At 33.6% G+C, this 21,897-nt stretch overlaps 2 protein-coding genes across 3 annotated transcripts in view; one reads left to right on the top strand and one right to left on the bottom strand.

Annotated features, from left to right (window-relative positions):
• The window catches only part of si:dkey-222n6.2 (intermediate filament protein ON3), an 11,486-nt gene extending 6,278 nt beyond the window's left edge, over nucleotides 1-5,208 (bottom strand). Inside the window, exons 1-3 of the mRNA XM_048209442.1 lie at nucleotides 4,287-5,208; nucleotides 1,959-2,375; nucleotides 669-877 (exon numbers count right to left, since the gene is read on the bottom strand). Coding sequence (XP_048065399.1) covers nucleotides 669-877; nucleotides 1,959-2,222 — 473 coding nt within the window. The 5' untranslated portion in view covers nucleotides 2,223-2,375; nucleotides 4,287-5,208. The remainder of the gene's footprint in view (nucleotides 1-668; nucleotides 878-1,958; nucleotides 2,376-4,286) is intronic.
• On the top strand, nucleotides 4,288-21,897 carry abtb1 (ankyrin repeat and BTB (POZ) domain containing 1). 2 transcript variants are annotated; one of them, XM_048209441.1, is made up of 12 exons: nucleotides 4,288-4,309; nucleotides 6,748-6,810; nucleotides 6,898-6,953; nucleotides 8,222-8,366; nucleotides 8,448-8,607; nucleotides 9,989-10,034; nucleotides 10,123-10,239; nucleotides 13,357-13,469; nucleotides 13,986-14,084; nucleotides 14,369-14,536; nucleotides 17,689-17,889; nucleotides 20,676-21,897. In XM_048209441.1, exons 4-12 carry the CDS (start codon nucleotides 8,332-8,334, stop codon nucleotides 20,880-20,882), a joined length of 1,146 nt encoding a protein of 381 aa, XP_048065398.1. In that variant the 5' UTR covers nucleotides 4,288-4,309; nucleotides 6,748-6,810; nucleotides 6,898-6,953; nucleotides 8,222-8,331; the 3' UTR covers nucleotides 20,883-21,897. The 2 variants fall into 2 exon arrangements, with proteins under 2 accessions (XP_048065398.1, XP_048065397.1); XM_048209440.1 differs by lacking the exon at nucleotides 4,288-4,309 and adding an exon at nucleotides 5,464-5,742.

Here is a 21,897-nt window from a genome sequence, read left to right as displayed (position 1 = left end):
CAAAATCACATGACAAAATTAAGCTAAAATTCTAATTAAAACTGAAAATATAAAAACAAAGGCTAATTCAAAATATTAATAAAATAATATTGGGCTTATTATTAATACTAAATAATAAATAAATAATTTAAAAAAAAAGTTGTTTGCTCAAACATCATCGTCACTACAGTTGTTTAACTAGTATGGAATGTTCAAACAGTGTAAGAATGTCTCAGATTCGTTCTGTTGTTTTAATTCATTTTTCTTTTTCTGATGCCAGTCATGGTTAAACCCAGATTACCACAGTTTTACTGCAGTAAAATTACTTACATTTGTCAGATTCTTCACATATTATCATATTAACATGCTATTATCATATTTGGCATACATTCAAGTAAACTAGTACCTCATGAACACGTGGTATTTTGGCTAAAACTGTGGTTACCTTGGTAAATGATTGTTAGGAATGTTGTTGTTACGTTCTTAAAAATAAAGATTCCAAAACAGAGGTTTCACAGCAATGCCATACATGATTTTGCATTGAAATTTGAAGTATTGAATGTAAGAATGTTGAGACTATTAATATTAAAAATATTGAAACAAATATTAAGAGTCTGTTCTGCTTATGATAGTTTGAATCTAGTTTCGAGTCGGGCTCAAGACTGAAGATGAACTGTATGATTACAGACCTTTGTTTTTGTTCCTCAACCTGTGTGTGGACATTCCTGAGCTCGGTGTCCAGGTGTTCTTTGTCTTTCTTCACCCGCTCCAGCTTTGCCTGCAGGGAACTGATGTAGGACTTCAGCATGGGCTCCAGTTTAGACTCGGGTTTAGACTCTTTCTGCAGCAGCTCCCATTTAGTCTCCAAAAGCTTGTTCTCCTGCTCCAGTTTACGAACCTGTGTGTGTGTTTATGAGAACAGTTTATTGTTCAAATGTCGCTCTTGCAACTTAACTGAGAATTATGTTTCAAGAAAAGTAGAAATATAATACAAAATATAAACAAAATAGACAATAATTGTCATACATATGCTGTGAAATGAATATGGATAGCAGGCAGTTTAGATCATTTTATCTTGTGAAAATTTAATGAGAAATGTTTGACTTCATATTGAAATCTCAGATTTTTGATAGCTTTGGCCAGTCTTTTTCATAGAAGACTTATTGAAAAGTCTGTTTGACTTATATATATTAAATCATATGTGATTTTTCTCTCCAACAGGTTATTAATAGATCTGGCTGAGAGTGAGATATAAAAATAAATTTTAAAAAATAAAAAGGAAATTAAGTAAATATTTATTTAAATATTAATTTTTAATAATAATAATCATATTAATAGATAGGTTATATATCTGGCTGCTGAGATTGAGATATAAAAATAAATAAAAAATAAATTAATTAGAAATTATTTTAAAATATTTATTTATTTTCCCCAACAGATTATTAACAAATTTCAAAGATTGAACCAATTAAGTAAAAATATCTATTTATTTATTAAATATATATTAATTATTAATATTAATAGCTATTAATATATATGAATATTATATTAATAGATATTAATATTACTAAATAACCATTGTAAAGATTGAGCTATAAAAATATATAAATAATAAGAAAGAAATTAAGTAAAATATAAATAAATATTTATTTATTTATTCAATCATTTCTCCCTACACATTATTCACAGATCTGGCTGCTGAGATTGAAATATATATATATAAAAAAGGAAAGAAAAAAAATTAGTAGTAATGAATAAATATTTCTTTCCTACAGTTTATTAACAGATCTGGCTGCTGAGATTCAAATAAGAAAAAAATAAGTATAAAAACATACAATAGGCCTAAATAAGAATATATTCAGTAGTTTTTCGTAATTTTCATGTCCAAAAATACATTTAATCACAAAGCTGACCTTTAACCATTTCAGTAATGTTTTATGAGTGATTAGCAGGGTAAAGTAGGCAGAGAGATGTCTCACTTTGTCGATGAAGGTGGCAAAGCGGTTGTTGAGAGTTTTGATCTGTTCTTTCTCCTGGATCCGCACAGCCTGCAGGTCAGGGTCCAGCTGAAGATCCACGGGGGTCAGAAGGCTCGTGTTGACGGACACAGGCTTGATGGGGTCCCCAACCTCTGACACGTTCCCAAACCCGAAATACGAGTTACCCTGACGGGGTATTTGTGCACCGGCGCGGGGGCTTGAGCCCACTGAGCGGCTGCTGAAGTCATTATTTGTAGCGCTCATGGCCAGACAGACGGAGAGATGGAGAGATGTGGTGCAGAGGGAGGAGAGGCAGACAGACGCTGGTTTCTCAGAGCTCGGCTACTTATGACTGCTGACAGGTGGGTGTGTTTGTGTATAAATGAGGATATACCAGCATTCCTTACTTTGAAAAACCTGTTCAGAGCAAAACCTTTCCAGTGCAAACATACTCCAAATTCATGCACCCTCACAGAAACTGAAATGACAAGCACAACTATACTGTTGACTGATTTCAGTACTAAGATATCTAAACCTGCCTTCAAGAGATCTCCCTTTGATTATGAGAATATTCCTGTTCCTGATTGTCTAATATATGTGATGTTTGGAATATTAGAATATTAGCTAAATGTGCTTTGTCAAGTTGTTTTATTATTGTCTTAAAATCCAAGTATTTCTTGATTTTGTGCTATTTGTTTATGCACAATAAAGTAATTTAAAGTAAAATGAAGTGAGAAATAAAATTTGCCTTGATCTTTTTACATAAAAGAGGTCTTTGTACCATTAAAGGGGTCCTTGATTATGATTTCACATTTTTAACTTTAGTTAGTGTGTAATGTTATTGTTTGAGCATAAACAACATCTGCAAAGTTATGACGCTCAAAGTTCAATGCAAAGGGAGAGATTTTCTTTTACAGAAATCACTTTTTGGTTGGCTGGTACTACAACGAGCTTCTTCCTGGGTTGATGACATCACAAACCCTAAAATTTACGTAAACCCCGCCCCCGAAAACACACAACAAAGGGGCTGAGGCCATGTTGGGCTGCTTTAGAGAAGAGGAAGAGTTGTTGTAGTAGAGTGTTGTTGTCATGCCATCATTTTACGCCGGACTGCTTCACAAACGAGGGTCAATTCAACGCTGGATTTGCACAAAAGATTAACGTGACGGCACATGCTAGTGGATGAGTTGAATCAACTCCACAGCAACTACATAAATTTATCCACTAACCATTCAGAAACGTCCAGTTTCATTCTAAAAGTTGTAACTTCTTCCTGAGTCTCTCCATCAGTGTCGACTCCGGTTTGAACAATGTAAGGCTGAACACTGTTACTGACAATCCTCATTTTGGCTGCGTGAGATTCTCCAGCTTTGTTGTTGTTGAGCTGTTAAAGCTCCGCCCTCTTCTGGAAAGTTGGCGGGAGCAGCAGCTCATTTGCATTTAAAGGGACACACACAAAACAGCGTGTTTTTGCTCACACCCAAATAGGGGCAAATTTGACAAGCTATAATAAATGATCTGTGGGGTATTTTGAGCTGAAACTTCACAGACACATTCTGGAGACACCAGAGACTGATATTACATCTTGTGAAAAGGGGCATAATAGGACCCCTTTAAAATATCCTGCAAGTTTCATAGCTTAAACATCCTCCTCGTTATAAACAAAGCATTTATTTAATCAAGCTATAAAACAACTTGTTTTGATATTGGAAGATTTGTAACAAGAGCAAATACATTTGCTAGATATTGACAAATAGTTATACATGATCGCACCATAGACCCCGCCCACTGACATTCAGTTGCTTAAAGGGTTAGTTCACCCCAAAATTAAAATAATGTCATTTATTACTCATCCTCATGCCGTTCCACACCCGTAAGACCTTCGTTAATCTTCGGAACACAAATTAAGATATTTTAGTTGAAATCTGATGGCTCCGTGAGGCCTGTATAGCCAGCAATGACATTTCCTCTCTCAAGATCCATAAAGGTACTAAAAACATATTTAAATCAGTTCATGTGAGTACAGTGGTTCAATATTAATATTATAAAGCGACGAGAATATTTTTGGTGCGCCAAAAAAAAACAAAATAACGACTTATATAGTGATGGCCGATTTCAAAACACTGCTTCAGGAAGCTTCGGATTGTTATGAATCTTTTGTGTCGAATCAGCAGTTCGGAGCGCCAAAGTCACGTGATTTCAGCAGCTTGGCGGTTTGACATGCGATCTGAATCATGATGTCCATTTAAGACTATAGTCTTTGTTGTTAATTGAAGCTTACTGTAATATAGTTGTATTGTGAGAGAGGGATCGAGTGAGCGAGTGTACCTGCACATAGCGGTCTCCTTCAGGTCAGTCCGTTCGTAATAAAAAATCCATTTGAATGTTCGCTGCGATATCTTGTCTTTTAACAGTTAACGTAATGGGTTTCCTCGCGCCCTGATACTGACAGTGCTAGTCAAAGCATTTGTCAGTTGCGTCTTGTTCCGTGTTCAAAAGTTTCAGTCCTTTCAATGTAAAAGATTTCACTATACTGACTTTACTTACTCATAAAGCATAGATATATGTCTATGCTCATAAAATAAGTACTCTGCCGCCATCTAATGGCGTAATAATGTAACTTCTTTTGTTGGTCACGGTCAGGGACTAGTTTTTCCAGCGGAAGGAGAGGCGCTTTTAATTATTTTACTTTTTTTTGGCTTTAATATTTGTATTGTGTGGTACCTAACCGTTTTATAAAAGCAATAAGCTCAGTGAAGCCCCATTAATTCAATGTAATCATTTCGATTTTTGTATTTTTATTTTTATTTTTAATTTTTCAGTCAATCTCCATGGCTTCTGAACAAATTACATCGATTTTTCACACAAATCTTCTGTTGCTTTTGCAGTGTACATATAAAAAAACAGGATATTTGCTTCAAATTAGTATATTTTATATGGCTTTTTCTGCTTTTTATGATGGAAGGCTATGTACACACAGCCATGTGATTTAACACAATCATTTATTTATTCATATGTAGCCTTCTGTATGTGTTGAGAATCTAACTAGACAAATTATTATTTTTTGTCTGAACCATTCAAGCCTCATGTTGAGTTAATTGAGAAATTAGCACGTATTAAAATAAATATCTAAAGAATTAACTTTATCTATATTTAAGCTTGTATATTCTTTTATTTACAAACTATATTTTTCCTAACAAAATTAAAATCACGTCAAATAATATAAATAAAATTCTCAAAATCAACAAAAACGCAATTTGATTTCTTCATTTAGCGTAGCATGAACTATAACTTATAGTTTATAACTATATTATAACTAATTCAAATGTGTGTTTTTTATAAATGTATAGATATAGATATATATATATATATATATATATATATATATATATATATATATATATATATATTTCAATAGGTCTCAATGGTCTCAACCATAGGTCTCAACAGTTGAACGCTGGAGCAGTCAGTAAATTCCCACACAATCCTTTAGAGGGCGCTATTGGGACGCACGCAAAACTCAGCTGTACGTACACAAATCTTCTTCCTGTTTACGTTTTCTGAGCGCTTTCAGTCCGAGAAGAGACCGCAGACATCGCGAATCGTACCTGGAAACAGGCTCCGCGTTAGTTTTTCACATCCACAGCGACGTCCGTGCGCCTGCAGCCGATCCTGTCTGTTAGACAGGCCGTTTCAATGCATTTCAGAGAAGCTTTACCGCCGCGCAGATGGACGCCGTTGATCTGTTTTCAAGCTGCAGAAAGGGCGACATTGCCAGAGTGAGGTCAGACAGCTGATGGGTTCTTCTTCTTCTTCTTGTTGTTGTTGTTGTTGTTGTTTTAGTTTGAAGTTTTGCATGTGGACACATATACATGGCCTATTTTATATGCATATATATACACGACATAGACCATGTACAAGTAAATATTCACAGCCTACATAAACTCTAGACTCTGATTTATATTTAACCAAGTTTGCATGTGCTATATAGTCTGTAGATACAGTTTAGTCATGCCTAAACTAATATATTCTATTAAAAAAATCTGTGTATGAACTCATATAAACCGTAGGTGCAAGTTTTTCAATGCATATCTAAGCAAGTGTGAATAATCTATATATAGTATTTAGACATTGCATATGCATATCTAAACACATTTGCATGACCTGTATTGTTTTAGATCTACAGAAAGCCTATATGCATATAAAAGTAAATATGCACAGCCTATAAAATATATAGATTCTCTATATTCATATTTAAGCAAATGTGCATTTCAACCATTTTGCATAGGCTATGTAGTTTTAGATACTGTATAAACAAATGTGCATGACCAACGTTGTCTTTAGAGACTGCACATGCAACAAAATGTGCTATATAGATACTGTATATGCATTTCTAAGCAACTGCATGGCATATATATTATCTAGTTGCTGTATTTGCGTTCAGTAGCTGAGATGATGTTACATTGCAGTATAGAATTACGCTTTTCTAGCACCTTTGATTGAAAAATATGTTCATGTTTTGCTTGTAACACCATAATATACCAGGGTTGTCTATCAGGGTCATTTTGTTGTTTTATTAATATTTGCAGTAATGTAATTGTGAAAGACCCTGTGAGGCCTCAGAATTAGAAGGAAAAGCATGTGAGAGTGACAGATAACATGTTGTCGCTGTATTGGCCCATATACAGTACTAGAGTTACTGTACTCAGTCTGGAGCTTGTGTGGTTCTCTCAGTTATTATGTTGGTTGGTTGTAATGCATCTGATCACTGATTTTTCATCTTCTCCAGATACCTGGTTGAACAGAGAGATGTAGAGCTGAACATCAGAGATAAGTGGGACAGCACACCTCTGTAAGACTGCTCGCTTATTTCCATTTTTACCGTCTTGACATGTCTGTTTTGATGAAGCCACTGATATCTTCCTGTCTTTGTCTTCAGGTATTACGCATGTCTCTGTGGACATGAAGAGCTGGTGCAGTACCTGCTTGCCAACGGTAAATGCTAACGATTATTTATAATTCACCAGGGAGTTGTAATCTGTTCCGAAGCTGGCTTCTGCCACAGAATAAAAATGTAGGCTCGTAATTGCAAGAAAACAATTCAGAATTGTGAGATAAAAAGTTGCAATTACCTTTTTAATTCTTTATTCCATGGCGGAAACAAGCTTCCATATAAACCCGTTAAAATGAAATGAAAATTAAAAAGTTATTAAATTAAAAACAAATAATGAGTGAAAGCAGGTGTGTAACCTTAAAAAACATTCAGGTGATAAAACTAAACTTTATATGCGCTTTTTAATTTTACTTTTATTTTATATGAGGTCCCTATTACCAAAATTTGAGCATTTATTTTTTTAAATAAATAAATATTTAATAACAAAATTAAAAAAAATAACAAAACTGTTAATAAAGAAAATAAAATACCTCAGAATGGGTAACCAGAATAGCAATTTTAACCTAGATTTAGTTGGTTGGGCAAAAATACTGGCTTAGTTCATAAATAATTCAATAATTAATAAACCTATTTCCCATTAAAGACAAAAAATAAAATAAAGACAAAATATATTTGCACTGCTTTTCACAATTTTTAAAAATGTTTTTTTCTTGAATCATAACAAGGTTGTTTGCAAAATGTGGTACTGAGCTAATTAGCATGTATAGGTTGTTAAAAAATTATATATTTATATATATATATACAGTATATATAGTCAAACCAAAGATTATTCAGACATTTTTTATATTTTTGATATATTTTTACTAGTGGGTACAGGACACTATAGTTCATTTATGTAAGTGAGGATAGCAAAATAAAGTAAACTGTGACATATTATACCCAAAAATTCTTCATACAGTGGACTACCAGTAAAACTGATAAAAAAATTGGGACCAAAAATTATTCAGACACTTTGACCTGACCATATTTTGCTGAAGTGTTATCTGACATAATTAAGATTAATATTTTCTGACACAGTTTAACTCTGAGATCTTGTCATATTTTATTACCATTTTTTTTAACTGTAGAGAATAAACTGTATTAATGAATAAAATGTTCAAGGTGTCTGAATAAATTTTGTGTGTGTAGTTGTTTGCAACAACTTAAGGGTGAGTAAATGATGACAAAATTTTCATTTTTGGGTGAACTATCCCTTTAATGATTTTTTTTATTTTTTAAAATTTATTTATTTATTTATTTATTTTTTGAAGAATTGCACCAAGTGTATTGTTGGTATTTGTGTAAGTGCATTGCATCTTTGTTGTGGCAGGAGCAAAGTGTGAGGCGAACACATTTGACGGCGAACGCTGTCTGTATGGAGCGCTGAGCGACCCCATCCGCCGCCTGCTCAAAGAGTACAAGCGTATCACTGCGAAGGCCATGCAGAGAGACTACTACGACCAGTTCCTGCAGACGTGAGGAGCACAAGCACATACAAACAGACACCCAAACCACAGTCACTGTCACAAACTCACTGGTGCTTTTCCTCATTGTAGGCTTTTGGAGCAGGGTAACTACAGTGATGTGACGTTTTTGGTGCACGGGGAGATGTTCAAGGCCCACCGGTGTATCTTGAGTGCCCGATCAGAATACTTCGCACACATGCTGGAGACCAAGTGGAAGGGCAAGAGTGCGATTGCACTGAAACATCCACTGGTAGGCGCTGTTTGACTACACAAAAACTCCAATTTGTATTCATCCCAATACTATTCCTCCTGCTTGTAGCAGGGTTATTATAGAGAACTGAAAACATTTTTCTTACTGGAAATAAACGTCATCTGATAAATCATCAGAAATGAAAATTTATATATATATATATATATATATATATATATATATATATATATATATATATATATATATATATATATATATATATATATATAATTACAAATTATTCAAAACTAAATAGACATTTAATATATACATTATATTAAATAACATTATATATATATATATATATATATATATATATATATATATATATTTTTTTTTTTTTTTTTTTTTTTTTAATACATAATGTTATATTACTATATATGAAAAATAAATAATTTATTATTATTATTATTAATAAATATTATTAAATTTATTTTAGAATAAAATAAAATAATACATATATTAGAATATATATAAGAATATATTAAAAAATATATAGTTAAAATAATATATATATTTAGAAATTAATAAAAACTATAGACATATTTAATATATATATATATATATATATATATATATATATAATGTTTTATTAATATATTAAAAATAAAATAATAAATAAAATATTATTAAATGTATGTATTTATTAAATATATATATATAATATATAAATATATATATTAAATATATAATTTTATTAATATATATATATATATATAAATAAAATAATAAAATAAAATATTATTCATATTCTTATTATTAGATAATATTAAATATTATTAAATTAATTTAAAAATAAAATAAAAATAATACATATATTAGACAAATATAAATATATTAAAAATTATATATATTTAAAATAATATATATTAGAAGTTAATAAAAACTATATAGACATATTTAAAATTTTCTTAAGCATTTCGTAAACTTTATCTGAAAATAAAATGAAAAAAGAAAATATAAAAATAAAAACTGCTTCAAAATATTAATTAAAAGCTATAATAGTATCTCAGTGATATTAAAAAACACTGGCCTGAAGTATGTGAGATTATGTCAAAGCTGTTTTATTTATGCATACTTTACCACCACCAATTTGCTTTTTTATACCTTTATAAAAATATATGTAAATTGGAAAGTCTCATTTTTTTCCTGATTAAGTTGTGCCACCTTCTTATCATTTAGGATTAAACATGAAAGCGGATGATTTTGTTTTTTCAGAAAGTGTTAATGATACTGTTCACATCTTCCTGCGCTGCTTTAATTATCGTCTCCCCAGGGTTGTGTTAAATTAATAAGAAGCACTCTTATAACCTTTTACTTTACCAGCATGCTTCAAACTTTCATGATCCTAATGTGTCAATTTCAATTTCCTTTTTTTCAGGTCAATCCAGCTGCATTTGGTGCAATTATGCAGTATTTCTACACTGGTGAGCGTCAGACCAAGATCAAGAGTTAGTAGTTCGTGTTAGCAATCCAGACACTTTGTTTCCTCACCCTGTGCTGTTTTTTTCCCAGGTCGTTTGGACATAGATGTGAATTACGTGGAGGATTGCAAGCGTTTGGCGAAACAGTGCAAGATCAGCGAGCTGATTGAGGAGCTGGAAGTGAAGTGCAAACAGGTTTATGAGTTTGGTGAGGAGCCAGTCTAATCTACACAACAGTGAATCTGTACAGCTAAATTGAAACTCGTAAATTAAAGTAGCTGTTGTACAGTCAAGCTGTCATTTTGAAAGAAAAACGTAGCTACACTGCAGTAGCTAAGAAACTGACTGCCTTAAAGTGACACTGTACCGTTCAAAAGTTTGGAGATGGTAAGTTTTTTTTAATGTTTTTGAAAGAAGTCTCTTCTGCTCACCAAGGCTGCATTTATTTGATTAAAAATACAGGAAAAACTGTAATATTGTGAAATATTATTACAATTTAAAATAACTGTTTTCTATGTGAATATATTTTAAAAATGCAATTTATTCCTGTGATTCAAAGCTGAATTTTCAGCATCATTACTCCAGTCTTCAGTGTCACATGATCCTTCAGAAATCATTCTAATATGCTGATTTGCGGCTCAAGAAAGATTTCTGATTATTAAACAGTTGAAAACAGCTGTGCTGCTTCATATTTTCATGATTGTTTTTTTATGAATAGAAAGTTCAAAAGAACAGAATTTATTTAAATAGAAGTCTTTAAACATATAAAAGTGAATAAAAGTATTAATTTCCTTTTAAAAGATTCTTACTGACCCCAAACTTTTGAGCAGTGGTTTTATAAGGGGGTAATATTTTTCTAATTATACTGCTATGCAACGTGTATGATTTATTCCAGAAATTAGAATAGTATTTATCTTGCACAAAATATTGTTCAATATTAGTTCATGATACATTATGCATTAATGTATTTAACCTTTTTAAAATTTAAAACTGTGTGATAATAGCAGTATTTAAAAAAAAAAATTCAGTACTGAAGAAAGTTTTCTACAAAAAAAAAAAAAACTCCCCAGTCATTTCAGGACTTTTTTGAAAACTGTTCAGTGTTGGGCAAAGTTACTTTTAAAAGTAATGCCTTACAATATTGCGTTACTTCATGTTACTTAGTTACTTTTTATGTAAAGTAATACGTTACATTACTTTTGCGTAGGGCTGGACGATTAAACAAAAAGTAATCGAAATCAAAATTCAGAACCTCTAACCGATGTAGTTTTCCCATGTCGGTTATTTCATTTTTTTTTAATCCTGTTAATACTATCCCATTAAAAACATACTACCGCGTGTGTAGTCACGTGACTCAGTTCCGTCCAGTCAGCGGCATGGAAGCAACAGACAGACAGTGCGCATGCGGCAAGCCCTGAAGTGAGATCACTTTCAGTTGCGTCTTCACTAAACTTTCAATTGTATGTGTTTTAAAGGGTTAGTTCACCCAAAAATTAATTAATTTATTACTCACCTTCATGCCGATCCACACCCGTAAGACCTTCGTTAATCTTCGGAACACAAATTAAGATATTTTTGTTGAAATCCGATGGCTCAGTGAGGCCTGCATAGGGAACAATGACATTTCCTCTCTCAAGATCATTTAATGTACTAAAAACATATTTAAATCAGTTCATGTGAGTACAGTGGTTCAATATTAATATTATAAAGCGACGAGAATATTTTTGGTGCGCCAAAAAAACAAAATAACGACTTATATAGTGATGGCCGATTTCAAAACACTGCTTCAGGAAGCTTCGGAGCATAAATGAATCAGCATGTTTAATCAGCGGTTCGGAGCGCCAAAGTCATGTGATTTCAGCAGTTTGGCGGTTTGACACGCGATCCGAATCATGATTCGACACAAAAGATTCATAACGCTCCGAAGCTTCCTGAAGCAGTGTTTTGAAATCAGCCATCACTATACAAGTCGTTATTTTGTTTTTTTGGCGCACCAAAAATATTCTCGTCGCTTTATAATATTAATATTGAACCACTGTACTCATATGAACCGATTTAAATATGTTTTTAGTACATTAATCCATCTTGAGAAATCCAGGAAATGTCATTGCTGGCTATGCAGGCCTCACGGAGCCATCGGATTTCAACTAAAATATCTTAATTTGTGTTCCCAAGATTAACGAAGGTCTTACGGGTGTGTAACGGCATGAGGGTGAGTAATAAATGACAGAATTTTCATTTTTGGGTGAACTAACCCTTTAAGGCTTACCAGTTTGGACATTCAAGCTGTTTTAGATGCTGTCCTGTGATTTATCACTAAAGTAGCTTAGAAACTCAAAAGTTATAACATATTTTTCTACTTTTAAAGTAACTACTTACAACCCACAGTTTCACAATAATAGAGAGACCGTATGACTGAAGGACGTCTGTACAGTAGAGGGCGCAGCTCAAACAAACCTTATATTTGTGCAATTCAATATAGTTAATTATTACTTTTTTTTTTTTTTTTGCAGACACAGTGCATATTTACAGTTATGGTGATGTATAATATCATACAGATCTGTACAAATAACAAAACTAAACAACGAAACAGGTGACAATATAACATATCATGCACAAACAAGATAAGCACATATACATGGAGAGACACGTTACACAGACACAGTGACAACAAGGGGATGGGGGGGGTAGAGATGCTGATAATAATGGAAAAGAGAGAGGTTGGGAGGAGAAAAATAAATAATGCCAAAAAAAATAATAATAATAATTTAAAAAAAAAGGGAGGGGAGAAAAATAGATCCATACAGAATAATAATAAATTCTAATAGTTTCTAAATAATGGAAATGTTTTAATAACTTTAAATACTTTATCTGTGGCTCATTGGGTTAATTATTACAGGTTTGCATAAAAAATTGTGAGATTGCATTTCACTGTTTTTATTCATTTTGAGGAATAATAAATGTTTTTGTGAGTAAATGCATGTTCTAGAACTACAATAACCATCATGTTCACACACAACCCCTCTGACCTTTATTTCTCTCAACACGAGGACAGGAGAGCTGTCAGTCAATAAATGTGAAAAAGTAATTTGTGTTACTTATTTGAAAAGGTAACTTAGATATTTTATTGTAAGTTGAAAAAGTAATGTGTTACTTTACTAGTTACTTGAAAAAGTAATCTGATTACATAACTCATGCGTTACCCTCAACACTGCTTATGATTTGTAAAAAATCAGATGTTTCATTGCAGCGAACCATCTGAACAAACTGATTTATTAAAATGAATCCAACTTCTCAACACACACTCTCTCTCTCTCTTTGTCAGTGTCTAATAAGCCCGGGACGTGTGTGAAGGTGTTGACACTGGATCCTCATGACTTTCAGCTGCAGGATGGGATGGCTCTGCTGGCTGACAGTGCACTTCCTGCGGAGCTTAGGGTGAGAGGAGGCACACGCTCACGTTTCTCACTTCGAACACCTATAGCCTCTTATCACTAGGGTGAGGATTCGTACGAGAAGGGTCTGTGACTTAAGTGCCATTTTTACAATACTGGGATGTGTGGTTGCCTAGCAACTGGTGGTTAAAATAGTAATATTCAAAATGTCATTTCCTCATCACAGAAATAAATTACATTTTGAAATGATAATATGTCACAATTTTACTGTTTCAACTGTATTTTTGTTCAAATAAATGCAGCCTTTGTGAGCATGAGACTTCTTTTAAAAGCATTAAAAATTCTTACTGACCCCAAACTTTTGAATGGTATTGTTGATAAGTGTGTTGAGCTGCAGTATTATAGACTTATTATAAAGTTAACCACTCATGTTACATTTTCACATATGAACAGTTATTATTCCCATATTACCTTACATATTATTTCTATTCTGTTTGCAGTGATATTTTGTTTTGTGCTGTGACATTCATCACTGATTAAAACTCTGCTTGATTTGTAGGTTGGATACGGTCAGCTTCCTTTCGATCTAACTGACAGCTTTCCGAGTTATCCTGATATCTGTTTCCGGGTGGAGGGCTATGACTTCCTTTGTCATAAGGTCAGCGTTTGGTAATATTGATAATTATATAATCCCTGGTTGCTGTATTTGGGACGGCATCCCAAATGCAAATAAAGACATCAGTCTAATATCAGTCTTTGGTTATATTTTTAATCACTTTGAATCGATTATTAGAATGAGAGTTGTGCTTTAATATTCTATTTGTGGTTGATTAAAAAGGGTATTTGTGAAGATTAAACGCGTGTGTGTGTGTGTGTGTGTGTGTGTGTGTGTGTGTGTGTGTGTGTGTGTGTGTGTGTGTGTGTGTGTGTGTGTGTGTGCAGGCGTTTTTCTGTGGTCGTAGTGATTATTTTAAAGCTCTGTTGGAGGATCATTTCAGCGAGGGTGAAACTCTACAGGCTCATCCCAGTATTCCTGTCATCAGCCTTCACGATGTGTCTCACGATTTGTTTACAAGAATCCTTTACTACATCTACAGTGACAACACTCAGGTAAAAGACACGTCTGTACAGTTGCTGAAACTTAACATTTTCTGTTAAAAGAACACTTCCAAGTTTAGTGTTGTTCTAGCAGAAAACAAACTGATATTTATTAGTGTTGTCAGTGCTTCCCACAGGTTTGAAATATACTTGCGGTGGTAGCCGGGCGAAAAATCCTCCTATTACCCACGGCACAAAAATGGGTAATGTTCAAATTAAATACAATTTATTGTGTAACCAAAATACCAATAATGCCCAAGAAAAAGAAAAAAACTTAGCGTGTGACTTTTAATTATAAACAAGCCTGAAATACACCGGGACTCTTATTTTGAAATGTCTGTACTATTGCAGGCTGATCCTTCAGATTCTTACAATCATCTAAAACATTTTATATAAAGGCCATGAAGTAGACTTTGTAATAATTCATCAACTTGAGTTCATTAGCAATCGCTTGGCATAAATCTGCGCTTTTCATTGATTGAGAATCACTTTGAAGCAGTTTTGCACAAGCTTGTAGAACGCGCAACAGCGCCCCCTTGTGACTTTGCAAAATGCAGCGCCTGTGGGAATGTCAGCGGGAGTAAACCGTTCTGACGCAGACATAACAAGTACAAAATGACTAGTTAATCAATCGCGAATGGTTTCCTTATCTTGCGCGGATATAAATGTATAAGAGGATAAAAATAATAAAAGCAAAAATGTGTCTCCAAATATACTTGGGCAGCCGTTATTTTATGTGGGCGGCCCGCCCAAGTAAAGTCTATGTGTGGGAAGCAATGGTTGTTATCGTTAACTAAAACAAATAAAATATAAATATTATATGAAAAACCTAATCTTAAAAAAACCTTGGCAACTAACTGAATTAAAGGATTAGTTCACTTCAGACTTCAAATTTCCTGATAATTTACTCACCCTCATGTCATCCAAGATGTTTGTGTCTATGTATAGATGTGTATGTTTCTTAAGTCGAATAGAAATTAAGGTTTTTGAGGAAAACATTCCAGGATTTTTCTCCATATAGTGGACTTCACTGGGGTTCAACGGGTTGAAGGTCCAAATGTCAGTTTCAGTGCAGCTTCAAAGAGCTCTACATGATCCCAGACGAGGAATAAGGGTCTTATCTAGAGAAACCATCAGTCATTGTCTAAAAAACTAAAAATGTATATACTTTTTAACCACAAATGCTTGTCTTGCACTGCTCTGCGCCACGCATTACATGATCATGTTGGAAAGGTCACGCGTGACGCAGGCGGAAGTACCGCGGTAAGGTGAAAAACTTTTCTCCTTCAACTTTTTTTTTTGTAAAGGCCGTTTGACTAAGTCTTTGCACGTTCGCTTTGTAAACACTTGCTCCGTACTTCTGCCTACGTCACACGTGACCTTTCCAACATCATCACGTAATGCGTGGCGGATTGCAGAGCTGCGTTGAAACTGCAATTTGGACCTTCAACCCGTTGAACCCTGTTGAAGTCCACTATATGGAGAAAAATCCTGGAATGTTTTCCTCAAAAACCTTCATTTTTCGACTGAAGAAAGAAAGACATGAACATTTTGGATGACATGGGGGTGAGTAAATTATCAGGAAATTTTTAATCCTGAAGTGAGCTAATCCTTTAAGTTTAAGTTTAAATCTGAAATAAAACTGAATTAAAGCTAAATATATATATATATATATATATATATATATATATATATATATATATATATATATATATATATATATATATATATATATATATATTATGTGACTTAATACACTGATTATGCGACTTAAGAAAATGTACCGGCCATAAATATTTAAACATAACAGGTAGTAATGACACCCAAATTTTAGATATCAGTGAAAATTCACAATTCTCTGCTCCAATTTCGATAAACTAAAACTACAAGCCAAAATGTAAAACATTATTAAAGACAGTCAGTAGTAAAATAAGAACAAATAATGAAATTACAAGCAAAAGCACAAATAAATACAATATAACAAAGATACTAATGAAATAAACAGTGCTTTTCAGGTTTTTCATGTAGAAATGTAATAAAGTAAGCAAATGTAAAATAACGCTGCATAGTCTTCACTGTATAAATTAAACATCCCTATTAATTAATCCTTATTAAAGTTACAAAAGTTATTCAGTCAAGAGCAGTGAATGATTTTTTTCTTTGTCCTTTGTTGTTGGATTAACATTAAAAACAGACAGCAGCAGGAATATTAGGCTGCTGTCACTTTAAGAGCGAATGCACGGATCTAATATACTGATACTGTACACATGCATTTACTTTCTCAACTGTTTACGTTCATTTAAGATACAACATGTTTTTTCTAGGATACTCGCTATTTTTTAACATAATTTTGTGTGAATTTGTCCACTCAAGTACAAGAAGACGTGAAAGAGAGCTCAGTTTAGTATTCGCGCGGCTTTCTGGGCGCGTGCTTCGGTTGTGTAACGAAATAAGCTCCCTTTCGCATCTTCTTGTGCTCGAATATTTAAATTGTCAAGGCTTAAACTTTCGTGACGATGCAGTGCTTGCCCGTCAACTGTCCCGAGCATCATTAACGTTTGATTCGGCGAGTGACACCATTTCATATACTCACCAACGCTGTTGTTAACTCTCATTAGACGAGTGTTCATTTTAGGCCCTGTTTATAGAGGCAAATTTCGTTCTATGTCGCTTTATAAAGTTAGGTTAGAGAGAGAGGAAAAAAAATACAGGCAAAAACAAACATCCATAACAAAGTACAATTCACAGGCCAAGGGTAATATTGAGAGAAAAAATGTTTTTAAGATGTTTTCGAAAGAAAGAAGGGAGGATCCTTGATGGATGTCTTGAGGTAGAGCATTACACAACCTAACTAAAAGACCTGGCACCCGTAGGGGCCAAACTAAATTTAGGAGTCATTAACACTAGAAGATCTCATATGTAAGGCAACCAGAAGCCAGAGGTGTGCCACTTTCACCTTAAACAGTCTCAACATGTACTTTTGCAGGACAGTTTTCCACTACTTTTAAGGCAAGTCATATCATTTAGCTGCAGTCTTGCTGCTAAGATGCTAATAAAGCACCCTGACAACAGCGGTATCATAAATTGTACTTCTTGAGATGAAATCATGCTTCATAAATGTTTCAGCAGAGGCATATGTGTTAGGGAATGTCTTTGTTTTCCAGCTCTCTCATGAGAACGTGTATGAGGTTCTGTGTGTGGCCGACATGTACCTGTTACCGGGTCTGAAGCGTCTGTGTGGAAGGACTCTGGCCGCGCTGCTCAATGAGGAGAACGTGCTGCACGTGTGGAAGACGGCCAAACTGTTCCGTCTCTCGCGTCTGGAGGACCAGTGCACAGAATACATGGCCAAGATTATAGAGCGGGTATGTCACGAACAGCAGCCGTGTGTTCATTCACAGTTATGCTGCGTTTATGTTTCTCAAAATTCACATTATTTACATTCTTCATAAATGTCCCTGGTGTTATTGTGGACCAATTGTGCATTTTAATTTTAAGATTTTTATAAAAATATTTATAAATGTAAAAATAACTGATTTCATATAACACATTGTATTATATATAAATGTTTCTAATATTATTATTAATAAAAAATTAAGTATAAAAATGAATTATTTAATAGAAATAATATTTGATTTTATTTAAATATACATGTATATTTATATAAAAAAATATATATTGTAATATTTTTAAATATAAAAATACATTTAAATATATTAAATATTTAAAATATTTGATGGGCCCCGTCGCAGATTCACCTATTTAGGCTAGACTACTTTATAGCCTTTTTTTTTTTAGAACTGAACTCAATTGACTAAAGATGAAAATAAAGCATCCAACTGAAGCCCAAAAATGCAAGCAGAAGATCATAGAAAATAGTGCCAAATTACCACAAAAGGGGGGAAAATTCATCACTGTTGTTTCCATCGCTGTTTATAAGGTAGCCAAGACAACAGCAAGCCTTGACGCGCTGTGTTACTGTTAGCGGATGTGTGCTGAGACAAATAAATAGGCCTATGTTCGGTCTTTGCTGAGACATTATTATTGTTATTTATATTATTATATATTGCCCAAACGTATTTACCCCATCGCCAGCTCTGCTAATGGTCAGCTACCGGAACGTCTGAAGTTCTTTTGATGCACCGATCGAAATTACTGAAGATTTGCGGCCGAAACAGCATTTTACGCGCTTGTCTAGAAGGGAACCTCATATACGCAAATTTGTGTCTAACTTAGAATTTAGACCAGCTAAAATATATTGTTAGACCAAAAATATCTTATCAATTAATTAAGTAATAAAGACATGTAATAAAGTAATAAAGAAATGTAATAAAAACAGAAAGACATCTATTGCGTCAGCCTTATTCAAATGCCGACGTTCTTGGTTTTCTTCCTATTTATTAAATATAGGCAAGTGGTTGATGAAACATTGATTGAAATTAAGATACAATTTCTACAAAACGAAATTCACTTTAAAGAAAGACTTACTATAAAACAAAACTTAATGAAGTGGTCAAACTTATGTCTGACCCGCTGCATATGTCCCGACATTGCGCATCCGTCATGCTATTCACTTTTCATAATCAACATAGGTGACATTTAAAAAAAATAATAGGCTATAGCCCAATATTTAAATATAAATATGAAACTAAATTGGCTACATCTTTATCCCTCTGGCCGACGAATGCGCCGGCGCGTTCTGATGGATTTTCTCCTCATGACAGCTGAAACAACTTAAAACAGGCCTTCCGTCATTTTTGGCAATAGCCTACAGATTAGTGCAAGACTACAAATGGTCTACTTTTTTCTCTCTGCGAGAATTTTTCTGAAACGTCTCAAAAATGCTTTTAAACTCGCTGAATAACTGTACCTAAAAGAAAGAAACATCTCCATTTGATAAGAAATGTGTAGGTCCGTGTTAAATAAGAGGCGATCTATCTGCTGGAATGTGTTGTTTCTGAAATCATGGCCAGTGCTCGCTGCGGCTCGTTGCGGCTGTTATCCGTTCTCTTGGTGCTCCTTTGGTTTTAATGAATAAATTATCCTAAATATTTATTCCTGCCGGTATTTTAGTCTGCGATATCAAAATCACTAAACATTTTATAGACCTATCATATAGGCTAGGCTATAATATTATTCGATAATAACATCAAATGGATCAATGCAATGATAATTCACCACATGATTCACTGTTAAATCAGTTTTTGTAAACTGTGGGGGAGATGGACTCAGGTGCACAACAAATTTTAACACATGACATCACTGCTTGTGGGAGGGGCCCCATCTCATTCTTTGCGGGGGGGCCTCACAGACTTGCGGTACGCCACTGACAGTACCGTCACGTTTGGACACATTATTATTTTTAACGTTTTTGAAATAAGTCTCTTATGCTCATTAAGGCTGCATTTATTTGATCAAAAATACAGAAAAAAAACAGTAATATTGTAAAATATTAATACAATTTAAAATTATGGTTTTATTCTACTTTAAAATATAATTTATTTTTGTGATGAAGCTGAATTTTCAGCATCATTACTCCAGTCTTCAGTCACATGATCCAGTTTTTTTTTTCTTTCTGTTTTTTTGTGTCAAATGAATGCAGGCTTGATGAGCAGACTTTAAAAAAATTAAAAATAGTAATGTGTCCGAGCTTTTGACTGGTATATGAAATTATATATTTATATTAATAATATATTATAATAAATGTATTAAATTATATATTAATATTATTATATATTTTTTTAAATATAAAAACACATTTTCTTTTATATAAATATATATTTATATTATTAATATAAATATAAATACATATTATTTTTAAATATAAAAATTAAAACAATTTACATAAATATAAATTATTATTTACAAAAAAAAAAAGCATAACAACCTCTAATTGATGGATAAAATTATTTTCCACTGATTATTCCGTTTCACTGGTAAATATGTCACATTGCATATGTTAAATTTGTTACGAAAGTCATGTTTTAACTTGATTTCAACATGAATTAATCCTGACGACAAAAATACCATTTAATACTCAAGATTCAATATCTTAGAACTGTTTTCTGCTCCAGCAGCCATATTAATAAACATTTGCATATGCATTTCATTGGGAGATTTTGCTCAAAAAAGGAAGTCATGTTTGTTTCAGCTGGTGGAAAGGCCAGAGTTTGCTGATATGATCAGAGAGGATGCTGGGAACGTGGCCGCCAGGCAGGAAACCGATTCCATCCCTCTGGTGGACGAGATCCGATTCCACATCGCCAGTGACGTTCAGACGTACAGCGAAATCGAGGAAGCCAACCAGAAACTCAGCGCCCTGGAGCTCCTGCTGGCCAGCATTGGGCTGGAGTGCTGAAAAACAACAAGGAACTCGAGGTCGGGAGGGAGCGGGATGCTGAATGATTTATGAAATGCTTTACATGCACAAATAATCTGTAGCAAACTAGCATCACATTAGCAGTAACAAACTAATATGGTCGATTCTAACCAAAAACACACTTGCGCACGCACATATACAGTCAGATGCGTCATATCGCAGTGGCCTGTTGTGATATAGTGAAGCTTGCTGTCTGTAGATTTTGTTGTTTTCCATGAACAAACTCCCTCCAGAGAGATAAAAGCCTCACATTTTGATGTTCGCTGGTAGTGAGCATTGTGTTTCAGTTAATATTAGTTCTTCATGATGTTTGGACATGTACTGTTCAATCTTCCAGATGCATCATGTAGCAGAATATTTAACAAACTCTACAGGAAACTTGTTGTGAAGTGTTGTGGATGCAGAGTCAAAACAATAATAATTCATAGGTTTAGCTGATTATTTAAGCAAATTATTATTAATGCCTCTAAATGTGCGTTCACTCACAAATGTATCTTCCAGCGCTGATATAGAAGTTTCTCTGCTTTGCATCCACAGGAAAGACTTCTGCTAATGTGCATGCAATATTTGCATTTAATATCAGGAAACGTGCTCCTAAACCTGATTGTCCTTAATCTTTCTCCACCTAAATTCCTTTTCCTGCATTGCTTTGATTTTATTTCATAGCCTTTTATTTATTCTATTTTATGCTGGTCTTAAAGTGACACGTCTACACGATGTGGTTTAAATCTTCAGCATTATCCTTAGCTCATTTCCGTCACAGCACTTGAGTTTGTGTAGGTTTGTGTTACTGAACTGGGTGCTAAGGAGAATATCCCACAAATGACACTTTTGTGTATGAACATTCATGAATGTCAAAGTCATGAAATATCTGTTTATGATCGGATGCGTTGGCATTGCAATTTCCTTTCATGTGATTTATGGGTGGGATTCTGTGACTGAATGGGATGTACTGTACATAGGTGAGAAAAAATAAATATTATTTAATAATGTA

Source organism: Megalobrama amblycephala, linkage group LG12, assembly GCF_018812025.1.
Source record: "Megalobrama amblycephala isolate DHTTF-2021 linkage group LG12, ASM1881202v1, whole genome shotgun sequence".
Classification (NCBI taxonomy): domain Eukaryota; kingdom Metazoa; phylum Chordata; class Actinopteri; order Cypriniformes; family Xenocyprididae; genus Megalobrama; species Megalobrama amblycephala.
Note: the sequence above shows the minus strand (reverse complement) of the source record. Positions and strands in the feature narration are given on the sequence as shown.

What these genes read in the sequence shown, in the direction of transcription:
- abtb1 (XM_048209440.1), top strand. Translation starts at nt 5,687, where the DNA reads ATGGACGCCGTTGATCTGTTTTCAAGCTGCAGAAAGGGCGACATTGCC. An exon ending in AAGTGGGACAGCACACCTCT is followed by an intron (nt 6,811 to 6,897) that starts GTAAGACTGCTC and finishes CTTTGTCTTCAG; the next exon opens with GTATTACGCATGTCTCTGTG. An exon ending in TTGCACTGAAACATCCACTG is followed by an intron (nt 8,608 to 9,988) that starts GTAGGCGCTGTT and finishes CCTTTTTTTCAG; the next exon opens with GTCAATCCAGCTGCATTTGG.